Raw genomic sequence first — 18,711 nt, 5'->3', positions numbered from 1 at the left:
TAAATCTGTAGCACATATTTCTGAAACTAATGAAGTTAGCAGTAATTATTCCATATTTCATTTTTACCCACATTAGCTGCTTCCCGTGTCTTATGTTTTCCCTGAAACTCTTCTTTCTTTCTTTAAGCCTATAATAGATGTTTAATAAACAGATTTGAAGCATGGAGAATTAAAAGATACGGATCAGACATTTTTTCAATGATATGTAAATTGTCAAGGAAGAACAGAAAGGAAATCTATTTCCTCACTGATTAACAACAATTCATAAGGATGAACGAATTCGGTCTTCTCACCAAAGGATTTTTCAAAAAGAAAAGCTTTTGTGAATTTTGAGCTTTGCTATTATGATACTGAGCATAAAGGTCCTCATTTCATTTCGCAACTGCATAATTTGGAAATTATTAGGGACAGCTTTTTCTCAACCTTTTTAAATCATGGGTCAACTAAAAACATCACCATGGGTCAACTGAAAACACCAGCATCGGTTTCTCCAGACCATCCTCCTTGAACGTCCTCACACGAAGCACATTTGAGAGCATCTTTAGCTCTTGATTTTTAGCTCCATTAAATTCCTGTCAACACATTCTTTTCCTTCATGAAAATAAAAAGACAATTACACTTTTTGAACTCTACTACCAACCTAGGAAAAAACTAAGATGGAAAACTCATACTACCATTCAACAACTACTCTCTAAAAGCAGTTTCCCTTCAATGCACATAAGTAGGGGAAGGTGTATTGCAGCAAAGAAATGTTCAGGATCCAAGGGAAAGTGAAGTTTATTTGAGGCAGTAATATTTCATCGAGCTTCTGGAACCACTGACTCAGAACCACCAGCTCCCTTCTAATTTATAGCATGTTCTTCGTGTCCAGCTGCCTGTTGAGCTGAAGGATCCCGCCCCGGGAGAGAATTCATTCAGCTCCTGGAGGAGTCCATGAAGAAACTAAGTAGGGATGCTGGGATGTGAACTTCAAGCAAAACAAAATGTAACCCAAAACATTTGAGAGAAGGGCTTATCCCAACGTGCAAAATATTTAGAAAAGAATATAATCCATCTACAACACTCTCCAAACACTGTATTTTGCCATCTCTGTTTCAGCTTAAACATACTTGCTCTTAGCAAATAGGAAAGTCTTGGAAGAAAAATATATAGGCTAACGTTTGTAAAAAAAGTGCAAAGTAATGAGAGCGTAAGGGAAATAGAAAGGCCTGGGGGAAGTCTAGAAACAGACTACAACTTAGTAGAACCAGTTATTAAATATTTACTTTTCCCCATCAGCTTAGAAAAAGATAGATTTTCCCTCTGGCAAGATGGGTCTTGGGCTCCGTGATGCGAACCTCTTGCTGTGGTCCCGCCTGCCCAACCCGAGACCGGCAGGCTGGGGAAGAAGGGAGCAGTGACTTCCACTCCCTCTCCTCCTCCACACGGGCGGCCAGGGGCTGCAAGGAGGGGCTCTGAGGAAGCGCAGGCCCCCTCCCACAGTCCTGCTTAGGCTGTCTGAATCCCTACCGAGACCCAAGCCTAAGGTGCGCTCCCTTTGGACTAGTGATTCGCTCCACGCCTATCTGTTCTCTCAAATCTATCGTGGGATCATCAATCACTTGAACTACCCACATTTGCTGGCCCGGTCACAATAAAAACAACTTCTGGGATACACCGTTAAAAAATTCTCCCCTTCTAACCAGAGAGGGAGAGTTATACACCGTTTATTTGGCATCCCTTGGAAATGAGGTATACAATCGACGTGTCTACATGTGACATTTTCCCCTGATTTTATGTTTAAACCATTTTGGGGTTGAACAGCTCTGTGAAATGTATGATATAAACTCCCTCCTGCCTCCTGAGAGTGTGGTGGACAAATGCCCAGCCTCTCCTCCTGATCCACAGCCGTCATCAGACATAGCAGCCCTCTCCCCCCGGGCAGTGACTCAGAGACAGTCGGGGCTAGGCACGTAGGGCAGGCTGTCGGGTCTTCTCCTCCTTGCTCGTGGGCTGTGATACACCTTGGCTTCCTGAATATACATATATGTATGTATGTGTGTGTATATACACACACACACACACACACACACACATATATATATATATATTTTTTTTTTGTCTTCTCTCCACCATTATTGCCAACACCTATCTATGCTTTTCTGTTGTTGTTGTTTAGGCAAAATTACTCAGTTCATTAATTTTTAGTCTACTGTACAATATGGACGCTCAGGAAAACAAGCTTATTTTCTTTTCTATAGGACAATCTAGGGTAAGACCCTATGAACATGGGTCTGTCCAATCCAGAAGATTCATGGATCTTAGTGTCTGTCCGGGGACACTTGGTGACCCTTCTCTTCTGCTTCTTCATTGACTGTCTTGCTTTAGTTGTGTTGCAATTACTCAGACTGTTGGACAAGTCCTTTCCATGGCTATGGTGCCCCTTGTTATGATCCAATACTGGGTCTTTGGGCTCAGGGCCCCTGTGAACCATGAAGCAAGAAGGTAGAGCAAACCTTACCTTTTTGTAGAGACTCCTCAGATCTCTGTACTGCCACATGCTGTTTAGGACCTGAGATGCGGCCTTGACCACTTTTGGAGAGTGTCTGATAAAGAAAAGACAAGACACGTAAGGTGGTGAAGTGGGGCAGCTGGGCTTCAGACGGACGCCGACTCGTCAGGAATTTACAGCATTTACAGGAATACACGTCCTTTCTCATGGCCTCCACTCCTCCCCTCTCAGCCTGGGGCATGCAAGGGATGGTCTACAAGTCTCCAACTAACCCTCCTCAACACACCCATGAGAGCAGGAAGCAGGAATGCATTCAACTTGGCAAAGAATTTTCAAAATGCAAAAAGAAGAGCAGAGCCTTGAGTCTGAATGCAGATTTAGTGGAACAGAAAGAAGAGAAAACCTGCCATCAGGAAGGGCCAGAGTCAGGAGTTTTAATGGCAGTGTTGTGTTAACACCCGTGTAGTAAGAAGAAAAAAAATATGCCTTCTCTCAACTGAAGCAGGAGGGTGTATATAGTGTTGGCTCCACGTGCCTGCGTGATGACAGGAGCTGCTCTCCATTTGCCCAGGAGACTGGGAGTGGAGCAAGAGGTGTGCACATCCGCTCTTACACTTACACAGAGGAACGCATCAGCATCAATAGATAAAGACCTGCGAACAATTACAGTTCCATCCTCAGGACCATAGTGAGAAACTAAAATCACATAAACCTTCGGACTTGTGGTTCTTAGCATTTTCTTGAGTCATGGCTTTAAAATCTCTATGCAATGCTAGCTAAATATTTCAAATTTTGAGTCAGTGCCCATCTGTGTCTCAAAACAGACATGAGGTCCATAAATCAGTGTTGATTTAATTTGATCAAATTCTTGGAAGTGATTCTGGCCGGTGGTGAGGGAAACTATTACCCGTAGATTCTTTATTCTAATGGCTCGTTCTACAAGCAGCTGCACAACTCTAGTGGCTGCCAGTGACCCTGTGGACTGTCTCAGGGGCTAGCATATTTTTTTTCTAAAGGGTCAGATAATAAATATTCTCCACTTTGGGGGGCCATATGGTCTCGATCGCAGCTACTCAGCTCTGCAACTGTAGCATGAGAAGAGTCATAAATAATACATCAGCGAGTGGATGTGGCTGTGTTCCAATCAACTCTATTTACAAACGCAGGAGGTAGGTGGGATTTGGCCCCTGGGCCATGGATGGCTGACCCCTGGTCTATGTGTATGGTGACTCCTGGAGTCGGGCAGGATGCAACTATTCAGGAGGACTCCAAGGTGAAGTCCACCCCTGGAGCTGACCAGTGCTGCGGTGGTCCAAGGACGCCCAGAAGAGAAAATCTGAATTGAGACCAAAAATGCCTTTGAAACAAAATGGCTTTTGAAATAGAATGTGAGCAGATGGTGAGATGGGATGAAGTTGAGGTTGGATTCGAGGTCCAGAGACAGTGGCTGTTCTGAGGACATGCATGTTGTCATGGAATTATTGGATATTAATACACGGTCCATTACGTGTCTGCTACGTTCCTGGGTCTTCACGTTTGTGATTTAGACCAAGTAAGTTTAAGGCTCCTTCATCCATGTGCTTACCGGTAACAGTAACAATCATTCTTACTATTTTTATTACCGAGCTGGAATAGGAATTTGGCTGTGTTTGAAAATACTAGTCATATCATGTATTTTCATATTTATTTATTTATTTTGGTTTTCTTTTTTTTTAATTTAAATTCAATTAGCCAACATATAGTACATCATTAGTTTCAGATGTAGTGTTCAACAATTCATCAGTTGTGTATATTTTTAAAGGAAAAAAAAGTAGAGTTCTTATAAATTCCAAAATTTATAAGAGTGTCGTGCTCTAAATGTCATATTAAATTCCTTTGATTTAAAGACAGAGAATTTTAAGTCTTTTCATGGATGCGGTCACAGGTACATGTTAATCTTATGTAATCAATGCTGAACAAACGTTAAATGTTATGTTTTGCTGTATTTTATCATTGTTAGCTAGATATTTGTCCATGCCAATAGCCAAGCAACTCTTGAGGAACATACATGAATATTCAGGGAGTGTGGTAAGGTAGTTGAGACATACTTAGTATGCAAAAATTCCTTGGAAACAGTGTAATTTTTTTTCTACTTCTTGCTTAGTTACAAAATAGAAAAAGACTGTGAATGTGTAATAGTGGGTTTTAACCTCTCAATTAAAATGTCAATATATTACAATGTCTTAACACGTGAAGGTCAAACAGACATTGCTTTGTTTAGACTTTAAAAGTCCACCACTAGACTGGTCCCATAGCAACTTCCAGTTGTACAACTATAACTATTGATTGAAGGACTTGGACAATTGAGTGTTTCTAATGTGACAAGTGACTATAGCCTAAGCCACAATACACAGTTTCTCACTGACAAGTCACAGTCGAGACTGTTAACAGCTTTTCTGTCTTATGACAAAATACAGTGACACATTCCACACACTATTTCCTATATAATTTTTAAAATTAGAAAAAAAAACCCAAATGTACTTTTGAAATAAATGGATGTGACAGAACGTCCATAATGGATGTTTAAAATGATATGAAAAGAATAATTTGTTACCAAGACTTGAAAATAGTAAGTGTTAAGACTCCTGTAGTCATTAATGATTACACAATGTCTGATCCTCACTAAAGTTGTGAAATTAGGGGTGACTGAGGATGTCAGTTGGTGCAATTGGTTGTGGGTGTTCATCACAGCTACTCCAAGCTGTAGGACCCCAGAACCCCAGTCCTGTGGTTATTAGCAAGCTACAGTGGGTTGTATAGTTCAAAGAGACTGTGATTGGCAACTCACCAGTCTGATTCATTAATAGCATGGCATGTTTCAGTTTGTGCATATTTAGAAATGAAACATATAAATGCATAAAAATGGAGAATCACAGAAAGGCATGTTTTTCCACCTGTGTTTTCTTATGCTATCTGAATTTAAAAATCAGGTTTGAAATAAACTTATTTCTGGTAATAATGTTTTAAGGACATTTTAAGGAGGACAGATTTGCAAGGATACTATAAATTAACTAGAGCAAACTGCTATCCCTCCCTTTTCCAATTATTAACGAATCATAATTTCTCTTTTCAATAAAGAATTTCTATTTTGTTGAAACATGCCCAGAGGCCTTGGGAATCTCAGTGTCTCATGTCATAACAGAATTGAGTGAAGTGGTGAGTTTAGTGTTAACATTCAGAATAATTCTTCTGGATTCCTTTTAAGGGTGTTGAGAAGCAGTAACAAAATTCAAGTATAGGTGGGAGATGAGGCTATCTGCAGTTATAAAAACCCTGGTTTGATCCCCAAATTAGTTATTATACAAAAAAGAGGTAAGGGGTGCTTGGGTGGCCCAATTGGTTGAGTGCTGACTCTTGATTTCAGCTCAGGTTGTGATCTCAGGGTTGTGGGATCGAGACCTGAGTCTGGCTCTGAGCTGGCTGTGGAGTCTGCTTAGGAGTCTCTCCCTCTCCTTCTGCCTTTCCCCCTGCTCTCTCTCTCTCTCTAAAATAATATATAAATAAATCTAAATAAATAAAAAGAGGTAAGCCACATGGGAGAATGGATGAGATAAGCAGGAGAACTGGGAAGATGTCTGACTCCATCCAATTCAACACTTCTTACTAAACTTGATGTAAATCTTGACTATTAACATTGGAAAAAAAGGTCAAGGAACATTGAGATGAAACATGTCACTCTTCCATAAAGAAACTTCCAGTCAAATCAACGGACAGTTATGAGATCATCCATAGTGAAAGCAACTTCCCATTAACAATAATCAAGATTGGACAAGACCTAATAAGACCATTTTCTGGATTGGCAACATGGATATACACTCTTTCACGGATGGTTTCCTCAAATGATTTTTAAATTAGTTTCACCAAGTAATTTTCTTTGACCACAGGACTGATAAAAGCATCTCTTCTCTTTAAGGCCCATTGAGTGATGTTTACTGCAATAGAGATGCTTGTACAGGTGGAAGAAATTAATATACACCAGACCACCCCTCAAACTCTCTAGTCCTACACTTCAGAGAAAACAATCTTTGATCACCTCACCAATATGCACAAATAGGTCAGAGTATTTTTGTGGATGATGGTTTCATTGCGTGTGTGTGTTTGCTTACAAAAGCATTAACACATTAAGCTCTTAATGCTCAAAACAGGGGCGCATTGCAATTAGGGATTCCAAGGTTCTACTGAAACGACAAGAAGAAGAAGACCATGTGGTCTTCTATGTAAAAGAGCAATTTATCTGAAGTCCAATATAATGAGGTATAATTCAAGCCAACCATCTACCTTGCACCATTATTACATGAGTCCAATGGGGCGCCTCTACTTGATATAGAAAAGTATTCAAATACTAATACTGAATTGTTGATTGAACTTATTGGGAGGTCTCAGGGTGCTTACAGAGAAACCTGAGACTTCTTTTCTAATACAATGGTAATATCCTGAATCAAATAAAATAATGAGATGATTTCCAAGAAGTCTCAAAGTACCTCCCTCACAGCCTTTACAATAGAAGAAAAATTATTTAGCATTTAGAGGTAAAGAAATGGGGGAGGAGGGGAATGAAAAGTGAAGCAGTAGAACTCTGATAACAAAAGGTTTACCCTCTTAATCTCATTGACTACATTGAGGGATTTCCAGGAGGCAAAATTTAATTAAGGTTTGCGAATGTTTCTGTAACATTGACAGCTTGCTGATATAATGACACTCTGGCTGCTGAAGATATGTTTTGGTTGCGTGCAGTAAGATATCACTGATTCTTAAATCAAACTGTGGGCATTTCCATTCTTGGCGGTGCAGTTGCTTGGACACAAAGCCTTGTCTTTCTTCATGCTGCTTGTATAAAAGTCCTTCCTCACCACCATCCCCTCTGCCTGCAAAATTCCTATTCATCCTTTAAGACACGATTATCACTTCTTCTAGGATATTATGATGGCCCCTTCCTCAGTTTAGACTGGAAAGTGTAGGCATAGTGACTTGTTCCATTAAACAATTTGCTCCAAATGTACAGTTCACACGGGAGGATGGTGGGTCAGCACTGAGATCGGCCTGACTCCCGCACTCCGTTTGCTCCCCCCACCCCCCCTGCATGACTCACTATGCACAGCTGAAGGGGCAAAGGGCAAAGGATGTGGACCTGCCACCAATCCTTGGATCTGCAACCACAAAGGAACGGCAACCACAAAATACCTTCACACTCACAGGTTAAGCTGGTGGTGGAGTCTATGTTGGAGGAACACACTCGTGTGTGCACACCGGATTGTCAAGTCTACCTTACCAGTAACACAGCAGTCACCACGTCATGAGTCACCAAGTCATTATTCAAACTGAAATTATCAGGAAGACCAACTCTCATCGTGGGGTGGGAAGACTGGAAACTATGTGCTATTTCCCTTCTCTAGGTTATCAGAGACAAATGCCTTCCAATGGCATTCAGTAGTGTTACCCATGCCCAGTGGATGCTGGGCACACTTAGAACCACTTCTACCCGGACCAATTCTATTGTGATACGAAGTCACTGTCCGACTTACTTATCTCCTTTGCTTTTGGAGATGCCAACTAGCTTCTCGATGCCGCCGGCATCCCGTAAGGCCTTGGCGTTCTCCATGTTCTTGGTGATCACTTCATGCAGGGTGCAGCAGACGGCTGTCACTGTGTCATCTGACATGGCCTTACTCGCTGCGTTGTTGCTGTTGTTCCCGCCTGGAAGCCTATGGACGAGGTCTCGCATGGCATATTTGCCTTTGGGAAAAAAAAGTCAAGGGAAGAGTTGAAATGAGGCCAAAATGGAGAAAGAGGGCAGAGAGGAAGGTAGGGGCGGGGGGAAAAAGAGGCCACAGGAGGTCACATGAATGCAATATTGTCCATTTCCCATTACTGAGTATTCTCTGTTGGGTTGCTGTGGACACAGAACACAGAACAGATTTTCCTCACGGTAAGTGCATGGCCTTTTGGTGCTAGATGGATGTGAGATGGAATTTCTGGGCAAGTTAGTTCATGCCTGTAAGCCTCAGCTGTTTAAAACCTGTAAAGCAAGAACAAAAATGGCACCTATGTCACAAGGCTGTTGCAAAGATTAAATGAGTAAATGTGTGGACAGAATGCAACCCACGAGGATTAATGAAGACACAGGATTCAGTAGGTGTTGGCTGTCAGTGAGTTCCTGCTCGTCGGTCACAGAAGGCAAGAAAACATATGGTAATTCTGACGTAACTTCAAAACTCCCTCTGTGGGAACTATGTTGGGGCTTGAACTATTTAACAAGTAAGAGTCAAACCACAAATATATGGAGACCATGATCGTATACATAACTCCTGAGCTCTGGCCCTTATCAAGCAAAGAGAAACATTTAAAGCAAGGGAGAAAAGCTTTACAAATAATGTGTAGCTAGCTAGGTGTCCTTTGAACCAGGATAACCCAGTGATCCGCCTGTCTCCCTGATGAAATTTATCTCATGGCTCTACCATATAACATTTACTAATTTGACACATTCTCCTTTGCGTGAAAACCAAAGAAAATAAAATCCAACTTTGCTTCCTGGGCTTGCTTCATCATTATTAATCTTGCTACTCCCAATGATAAAGGTACTTATAATGACATCTTTATGGAGTACTTTTAGTTTACCAAGTGTTTTGGGCATTACCAATAACCCTGCAACACATTAATTCATCCCACCTGCAGCTTCCAATTCTGTTCCATTAATTTACTTCTGGAACTAAGTAAATGAGTACCTGTAGCAAAGTTGACTGTTCTGAAATTTTTTAGATGGAACTGGCATGTGTCCAAAGCTAAACTCCTTCCCTGTCTCCCATCCCCCAATCAGACATGTTTAGCTAGCTCCTGAAAACCATTTGAAATGCTTTGGCTCCATACATGTCGCTAAAGGACAGACCCTCTGGCTGTTTAATCCTCTGATGTGTGGTGCCCGGGGGTAAGGAGAGGAAACTCATGGGCGAAGGCAGTGATATCTTCATTCCAGGCATTAATAAATAAAACACAGACCTTTGTAATTTTGGTATCTGCTCTTATCCTATGTTTAGGTGGCTTATTTTAGCTTGGACAAAAAAATGCTGATGTCTAAATGATTGAAATAGGAAAGTGTCTTCGTTCACTTGACAGCTGAGAAGTTCTGACAAAAATGGTTTGCCCGAAAACCTCCAAATGTAGCCTATTTGTTTCCTAAAGACAATACTTAATATAGTTTTGAGAAGATCCTTTGTGCCTGGACAGCCCTCTGCGCAACCTGCTGTATTTACTTATCATTATTTCATACTCAGCTCTGGCTGAGAGTTTACTTTTGCTGAGCTCAGCACGCTGAGACCTCACCAGGTCATTAACTTGCACAGACCAACTTAGGCAAACGTGAGTCCCACAGATGTGAGACGGATGAATGGGGTCTTAAAATTTTTCTTCCTAAGGGAAATGATAGAGGAAGGAAACAGAAAACTATTTCAATCATTATGCATCCGGGGCATTCACACTCTCGACTGAGTATGGAGAACTGGTCTGTGACCTTGGACATTGCTGAGGTTGAAAGCAAAAATGAAAAGAGAGAGAAGATTTGGCTGTAGCATTCTCCACTTTTTGCTGTTACTACCATTTAAAAAATTATATCAGATAAATTTGAAGGTGTGAATTCATCCAGCATGGTTTCTGAATCCATGAGTCATGAATGAAATGCGAGGCGTCCCCATCACATTCAGGGGGGTGCGGACAGCTGCTTCCCCCCTCCCCGGAGCGGCCTCTCCGACTTGCCCCGGGGTGCTGCACAAACACTGTTGTTTTCCATGGACTCCACAGCGTGGAAAATGACAGGAGTCACGACCATATATAACCAACCACAACCTGTCAAGGAAACCCACTGGAATGATTTTATTTCTAATATTTCCAATAGGGCGCACTGACATTTTACTGGACAAGTGGAGATTTTTCATTTAGTTTCTTTATTAGCCTATTTGGAAAGATACATTTTAATTTATATTTTTGACCCACCAACTGGAGAAACAAATCAAGTAAAATTATTCCATAGAGCAGAAGACCTCCGGACAAAGTCTGTTCATTCTTTTAAGGGCATACAATCATTTTAGCCTTCGATTCTGCTGCTGAGAAAAGCTGTTTTCTCAGACTGGAAATGGAATCTTATCTTCATATGAAATTTGGGTAGCAAGAATAGCTTCTTTTTTTCTTGTGTTCATAAACTTGGAGGCTAATTGGGTGGGAAAAAAAGAAAACAGGAACATAGAATAATTACAGCCGCAAGCAACCTTCTGTGGCAGGCTAATAACGGAGTCCAGGGAAGGGAGACGTTAGGTTGCACTGGGCTTGCCACGGAAGGCTTGATATAGGAAGTGAACATTCAGGATTTGTTCTATAGGTCAGGGGAGCCCCAAGATCCACCTGATATTCTGACAAAGAGAATTCTGATGCCTCAAGAAGGAATGCTTCAGGGGCGCCTGGGTGGCTCAGTTGGTTGAGCGTCCAACTCTTGATTTCAGCTCAGGTCATGATCTCAGGGTCATGAGATCCAGTTCCACACTGGGCTCTGTGCTAGGCATGGAGTTTGCTTAAGATTCTCTCTCTTCCTCTCCCTCTGCCCCTCCCCACTCATGTGCCCTCTTTCTCTCTCAAAAGAAAAAAAAAAAAAAGAAGGAAGGTTTCAGAATAGAAAGACTGAAGGTTGGAGAAACACATAGTCTCTTTCTTGACAATAAAACTCGCTGTCTCTGAACTTCTACTGAAATTGTAAGCATTACAACCCAGGGTGATTTGTGCCTATAATTGTACTATGTCACATATTGTCTTTGTTCCCTAAATTTCTAAACAACAGAAAGAATGAAAAAGCCATTCTTGTTACCGATAAGAGGAATCTTGGCACCCTCTCCTTTCTATCCCCCTTCCTGCTTTCAAGCTTTGGGATCTCTAAGGTCTGAGATTTCCGAGTTCAACCTCTTTAGGAACAAATTCCCTTGTTGTGCCACAGGGGTGATGAGAAAAAGTCTGAAGGGGGGTGAGCCAAACTGCAATTTTCACAGCCTAACACCATGAAGGGGATCAAATCGGGTTTCGTTTTGGTTTGGTTTCAGAGAGTTATGGATAGAGGTAAGGTTCTTCTTGGGCTAAGGAGGAGAGTGGCCAGACTCCCAGATGGATGCCATCTTTTCAGGAACCCAGAGGAGGAATGCTAGAGTTGTGCATGGGGCCCGGGATATCAAGGGTGCCTGGAGCCCTGCAGCGCCCCTGTGGTGTGTTGGGATGCTGTGTGGATGCAGAGGAGATCCTAAGCAGACAGGCCTCATCTTGGGATTGAGTCTGGAGGAAGCAGAGGAGCTTCCTGTCTTAGGGTGAGCTGCTGAGGCCCACAGAAAGGCCAGCAGTGCCAGCACCCACTGCAGACTGAACCACTCCCCCATTTCTCTGGATTTAATTGGTTTAAAAATGAGGGAGTGGTATGGCACAGACTGAAAGTCATAGAATGATTCGTGCCATTTAACAGGCAACTGTAGTATATCAGGACGAAAACAAGGACTCATGACCACGGAGGGGGCTGCGGGTCAGGGACAGGATAGCAGCCACGATGGAGAACCATGAAGATGAAACTGACAAGTGAAATGCTGGGCGTGAGGGAAGAAAGAGGATTCAGGCCTCTCTAACTGGGGTGATGAGCTGGGTGGTGAAAACCAAGTGAATTTTAGAATTTAATAATAATGGGCAAGTTGGATTTCTATTGTATTTAGTCCCACATAAAAAAAAACATGCAAAATTAGTGAACCTTATATGGGAGAATAGTACAGCAAGCTGCCATCAAGGAAAGAAGTTGTCCATCAGGTTCAAAAGACACCTAGATTTGTGAAAGGAAAGTGACTACCTTGGCCTGCCTCCATTTGCAAGAAATGTGCTCTCCACCATCCAGTGTCATGGAATCACATGTCAAAAAAAAAAAAAAAAAAAAAAAAAAAAAAAAAAAACACGCTGCTCACTCAGATTGAAACAAAACAGAACAACTCTGCCGCCACCGGCATCACTGCCAACAACAGATCACTGTTTTGCTCAAGTTCCCAACAGAAATGAATATTTGGGTCCTTTCTTCTAAGTTACTTAGTCTCTGATGAAAATAACTTTATTTCTGATATGCAATACGGGTATGCGATGACCAGTGGAGAGACTGTCATTGTGTGAAGAACATACTGTGTTTCCATCAATGATAGACTAACTGTAACCTTGTAACTCTGTACTCTAGCCTCTGGGTGCACGTGTGCGTGCGTGTGTGTGTGTGTGTCCTTTAAATACTTGTATGTAAGACTGATTGAGCCAGTTTTCTAAGTTCAGAACCTCTGGAAAATTGCAAATAACAATTATTTTCTCTTTATAATGCTCCTTGCTGGAGTTTTCTGTGTAAAGAAGGTGCAGATGGCCTCAGGAGATCTAACCAACTGTGCCGCCCCAGAAGGACACTCTTAGCAGAGCTCTCACGTAGACAAGAGCTGGTGGAAATTTCAGGATGGTGCAACAGGGCCCTGCTCTTGCTGATTTCTTCACTTCTCTGTTATTTGTTTGTTTATGACTCTGTTTCTATTTCTGGTTCAGAACTAAACTGATTTCTGAGCCCACTTAGTTTCTCCATTGGTGGCAGTGATATTGAGTAGTGGTCTGTGGTCTAACCACCTGGTGCTCTGTAAGGTGGCAGACAATAGAGAAGTCACTTGAGTCCCTTCCGATTATGTACCTCTTTTGATCATTGATAAGAGTCCTCTGTATAGCTGGTCTTTGGGATGACTCAAATGTCTTTGTAAACTTAAATCTCTCAAGCCAACTTTAGAGGAAAGACAATTTTAAAAAAGGCTGGAATGGGGAGCAGTGCTGGGTCAGAAACATCATGGCCCCTTTGTCTCTGAGACCTTAGCACCTCTTTGGCTTCTTTGTTTCTGGGGCTGCTACAACTGGCCTGTGAGTTTTTGCGGAGAAGCTCTAAATTTACTCTTTCCTTTTTCAATTTTTTTTTAGTGTGGTGGAATATGCATATTCTAAAATGTACCATCTTATCCACTTTTCAGTACACAATTTGGTGATATTAAGTAAATCTGTATTTTGCAACTATTACCACCATCAATCTCGAGAACTGTTCTCATCTTGCGAAACTGCAACTCTATACCGTTAAACAATAACTCCCTATCCTCCCCAGCCTCCAAACAACCAACATTTCACTCTTCATGATTTTGACTACTCTAAGGACCTCATATAAGTGGAATCATACAGTATATATCTTTCTGTGACTGATTCATTTCACTTAATAAAACGTCCTTGAGCTTCATCCATATTGTATATCAATATTTCTTTTCCTTTAAAGGCAGAAGAATATTCCATTGTATGCATATAGCCCATTTTGCTTCTCCATTCACCTGCTGATGGACACTTGAGTTGCTCCTTCATTTTAACTATTGTGAATAATGCTGGTGCGAACATGGGTGTACAACTATCCTTTCACTTTCCATCTGTTCGTGTCTTCGTGTTAAGTAGACGCTAGACAGGAGTGGTGGAAGGAACACCCCAAGGCAGAGTCTCAAGTCTCTGAAGGGGAATGACAGAGACATGAACTGGAGGCAAGGATGGTGATAAGCTACACACTGGAAGCCTGGTCAGCACAACATCCTGACCTTATGGCTTCCCAGACCTTGGAGCTGATGAACCAAAGAGCCACAGGGGCGGAGTACGCATTCTCCTCTTCCACCTCTACCCCAGGGTAACCCCTAGACTCATTATAATGCATTTGCATTGTGGTATCAGCCCCAACGGGTGGAGGAAGGCTGCCATGACAGTTCCCATACAAACCTTGTAGGGTTAAAAAAAACTCCCCCTCCCAACCTGTGGGAGAAGTTTCCCAAATGATTGGAAATAGCCTCCATTAGAGATCACCCCACTATAAGTCACAGCTCTGGCCAGCCCAGAGAGACCCAATAATATCCAATCCCGAAGCCACCTAGGAGCCATTTCCACCTCATGGAACCTGTCCAGCTCTACCACATTGAGAGTGTACTTTCACTTTAATAAACTGCTTTGTGCCTGCTACTTTCCCTCTGGCTATCTTTATTTTGAGCACCGATGCCCACATAAATCTCCTGGGGAACCCAAGGATCAAGACCTCCATCTATATGACACGGACTCTCTCTCACCCGTAACATCTGGATCTAAAGTGAGTCTCCTGTAGACAGCATACAGGTGGATCACATTTTTTAATCCATTCTGCCATTTTGTTTTTTGACTGGAGAGTTTAATCAATTTATATTTGAAATAATTACTGGGGCGCCTGGGTGACCCAGTTGGTTGAGAATCTACTCTTGTTTTTGTCTCAGGGTCATGAGATTGAGCCCCTCAGTGCAGAGCCTGCTTAGGAGACTCTCCCCCCTCTTTCTGTCCCCTCCCCTGCTCCCTCTCTCTCGCAAAGCAATAAATAAATCTAAAACAAAACAAAAAAAAAAAAAAGAAAAAAAGAAAAAGATCACTGATAAGGAGGGGCTTACTTGTGTTAGTTGCTATTTGTTTTGTATATACCTTGTAGCTTTTTTTGTCCCTTGTTTCCTGCATTCCTATTTTTTTGTGTTTGATATTTTGTAGTGAAATGTTTAAATTACCTTCTCATTTCCTTTCATATTTATTCTATAACTATTTTCATTATGGCTACCATGGGAATTACATTTAATATCCTAAATTATAAAATTCTAATTTAAATTTATACCATTTTACTTCAATAACATATAAAAACTCTGCTTATTTATAGCTCCATCCCCACCCTTTTCAGTTATGGATGTCACAAAATTCCGTCTCTGTAAATGTCATATGTCTAAAAACATAAAATAATTGTTTTTTTAAAATGCATCCATCTCTAATTATGTAGAAAACATGGAAAACAAGAGTTACAAGCTGTCATGACAATATTACTTGCTTTTACAATTACCCATGTATTTACCTTTACTGAGATCTATGTTTCTTCATATGGTTCTAGTGACTTTATTCCAAACTGCAGGATTATCTTTGCTTGCAGGAAAATCCTAGCGACAAACTCCCTCAGCTTTTATTTATCTGGGAATGTCTTTCTTTCTTCCGCACTTCTGTAATACAAGATTCTTGATTGGCAGGGTTTTTTCTTTCAGCACTTGAATATACAGCCCATTGCCTTCTGCCCTCCAAAGTATCTGATGAGAATTCTGCTCTAATCCTATTGGGGATCTTTTTAATGTAATGAGTCACTTCTCTTTTGCTCATCTCAAGATTCTCTCTGTCCTTGTCTTTGGACAGTTTGATTATGTGTCTCAGTGTGGGTCCCTCGGGTTTATCCTACTCAGAGCTGGTTGAGCTTCTTAGATATTTACATTCACATCTTACATCAAATCTGGGAAGTACTCAGGCATTAGTTCTTCAAATAATCTCGCTGACCCTTTTTCTCTCTCTTCTCCTTCTGGACTTACACAGTGTGTATGTGGTCTGCCTGATGGTGACTCACAGATACTTCAGACTCTGTTCACTTTTCTTTAATTTTTTTTCTTTCTGTCCCTAGGACTTGATGATTTCAGCTGTCCTGTCTTCAAGTTCATGGATTCTTCTGCCTGCTCAAATCTGCCTTTGAATCCCTCCAGTGAATTTTTCATTTCAGTGACTGTCATTTTCAGCTCTAGAATTTCTTTTTTAAAAATTTCCTCTTAGGTTTTCTATCTTTTTAATGATATTTCCATTTTATTTTATTTTATTTTTTAAAGATTTTATTTATTTGACAGAGAGAGCCAGCCAACAAGAGAGGGAACACAAGCAGGGGGAGTGGGAGAGGAAGAAGCAGGCTCCCAGCAGAGCAGGAAGCCCGATGTGGGGCTCGATCCCAGAATGCTGGGATCATGCCCTGGGCCGAAGGCAGACGCTTAACGACTGAGCCACCCAGGCGCCCCAATTATATTTCCATTTTATTCAGACATCATTTGCTTGACTTTCTCTACATCGCATTTTAGTTCTTTGAGCATCTTCAAGATAGTTGTTTTAAAGTCTTTGTCTAGTAGGTCTGCCATCTGGTCTTTCTCAGGGACAGTTTTGTTGGTTTCTTTTTTTCCTTTACATGAGCCATACTTCTGTTTCTTTGTATGCCTTATGATTGTGTGTGTGTGTGTGTGTGTGTGTGTAAAAGTAGATACTGGAATCTAATAATGTAATCCTGGAAATCAGATTCTTCCCCTTCCCCAAGTTTGCTGTTTCTTTGGTTTTTGTTCTGTTTTTGATTGTTGTAAGCTGTCTCTGTGCAGAGGATCGGCCTGAGGTATAAACTTAAGGTCCTCTCAGGTCTCTTCAGAACTTGTACCTTTCTCTGGGCACATGGGGTACTGTTATTCTCCTCTGCATATCCATTTGCTTTTGAATGTCCTAGTTTTTAAAGTCTGGTTTCCAAAAGGGGAGAAAAAGGAACCAAAGGAGAAGCGAGGGTGCCAACCCTTTAATTCCCCTGGAAGTCACCTCAGCCAGAGGAGAAGGGGCTTGCAGCAATGAGAGGTGTGCAAAAATGGCAGTCTCACCTCTGTGTCTGCACCTCCATGATCAGAAGCAGCAGTGATCAGAATGCAGATCTCCCCTATTTGGTGGACAGGGTCCTTGCTCCCCACCCTGGTTCCCATCAGCTGCATGCAAACTGCTCAGGAACACACACAGAGCTGCCAGTAAGTTGATCTAGGGAAGCTGCTACTATGTTAAGAGCTGAAATTGACTGAAATTAATCACTATCTACCCTCCACGCTTTCCCTTGAAAGTTGCAAGCCTTCATTAGATTCCAGAGTTCCGAAATACATCAGACACATTCTGCCAATGTGGGAAACCAGATACCTGGTGCTTCCTACCTACTCTGTCATCTCACCAGAATCCTCTCCCCAGTCTGAAGTTACTTTTGATCAGTGGCTGAAGATATAAAAGTGAAGTACTGATCTCCAGGTAATTGTATGTCTGTAGGTAAATGTGAAAAGAGCCTTTGCTCCCTGCCAGAGGGAGATTATTAGTCTTTTTAAAATGCTCTGTCAATAGCCATAACTCCTTCTGTAATGTGGCTAGCACCTTTTCTTTCTTTTGAGCGAACTTCTGGAGCCAATGTATCATAAGAATCTGTCATCGTGTAACTATAAGGGTATCTAATATAAACACTTCATTATAAAAGAGGAGAAAACACAGAAAAAAATCTATATTTTAAAACTGATTTATGTGGCTTACAGACCAAGAGGTGAAACATTCAAGATGGTATTGCTTGGCTATTGAAAAAGTCTGAATAATTGTTCACATGGGATAGTTCTGAACCAAGCTGCAGTTATTTCTTGTCTTTACACACTAAGGACTTATACTCGTATCTTGTGTCCCCTGAGAACTCTTTCTTGAAACTGCCTTCTCCAAATTTACACCCCATAGTCAAACTAATAAATCTTTAAAAAGTGTCTTTTACATCTAAAACCATCTTAGGGACTGTTGCTGGGTAATATCAAAGAGTTTTCTTCCTCACCTTATGAAATACAGGTACTAGAAATGGCATTCTGCAGGTTTTTATTTAGTTTAATACTAGCGTGAGAGATGGTCTATTTATCAAGCTTCCAATACAAAAAAACCTGGCAAATGAAAACAAGAGAAACTCCAGCTCCACGTAATCATGGCAAGTAGTATGATTATGCCTCAGCCCTCATGAACCTTCCACTTTGGTTAAAAGCATGCTCCCTTTCATGTTAAAGAATGGCACAGTAATGGTCAACAAGTTTTTGAAGGAAAGATTCTATTTCTGGGTTTAAAAGAGACTTTTCAGTTGGTGGTAATCCTAATGCAATCTTTACGGGATAGATAATGAGATCCTGGAGATTTTCAGTGCCTCATTGTCCATAATGTGTACTTACTTTCATGCTAGTCACCAACTCTTTATAAAACTAAACTTGTCTCAATTTTGTTATTACTGGTTGTGATGAGTAATCAGAGCCATTCAGCCTTATCATCAACAGGTGGGTTCTGATTTTCTCTCATGCTTGCCTGGAGAACCCTGTCAGAGCCACAAATCTATAATTGGGTCAGTTGGAAGAAACATCAAAATAGCCTGATTAAAGAACTCCAACAGGTACTCGTAACACTTGAGACAATAAAAAAATAGGCTGTTGGCTACAGGTACCCCTGTAGAGGCATTATCATCACCACAGATG

At 41.3% G+C, this 18,711-nt stretch overlaps 1 protein-coding gene across 1 annotated transcript in view; it reads right to left on the bottom strand.

Moving 5' to 3' along the window:
* The window catches only part of CTNND2 (catenin delta 2), a 736,406-nt gene that overhangs the window by 39,672 nt on the left and 678,023 nt on the right, over positions 1-18,711 (bottom strand). The window contains exons 17-18 of the mRNA XM_040630544.1: positions 8,053-8,263; positions 2,501-2,585 (exon numbers count right to left, since the gene is read on the bottom strand). Of these exons, the coding sequence (XP_040486478.1) occupies positions 2,501-2,585; positions 8,053-8,263 (296 nt within the window). The remainder of the gene's footprint in view (positions 1-2,500; positions 2,586-8,052; positions 8,264-18,711) is intronic.

This window comes from Ursus maritimus, unplaced genomic scaffold (assembly GCF_017311325.1).
Source record: "Ursus maritimus isolate PB19 unplaced genomic scaffold, ASM1731132v1 scaffold_15, whole genome shotgun sequence".
Taxonomy (NCBI): Eukaryota; Metazoa; Chordata; class Mammalia; order Carnivora; family Ursidae; genus Ursus; species Ursus maritimus.
This window is presented reverse-complemented; position numbering and strand designations above follow the sequence as displayed.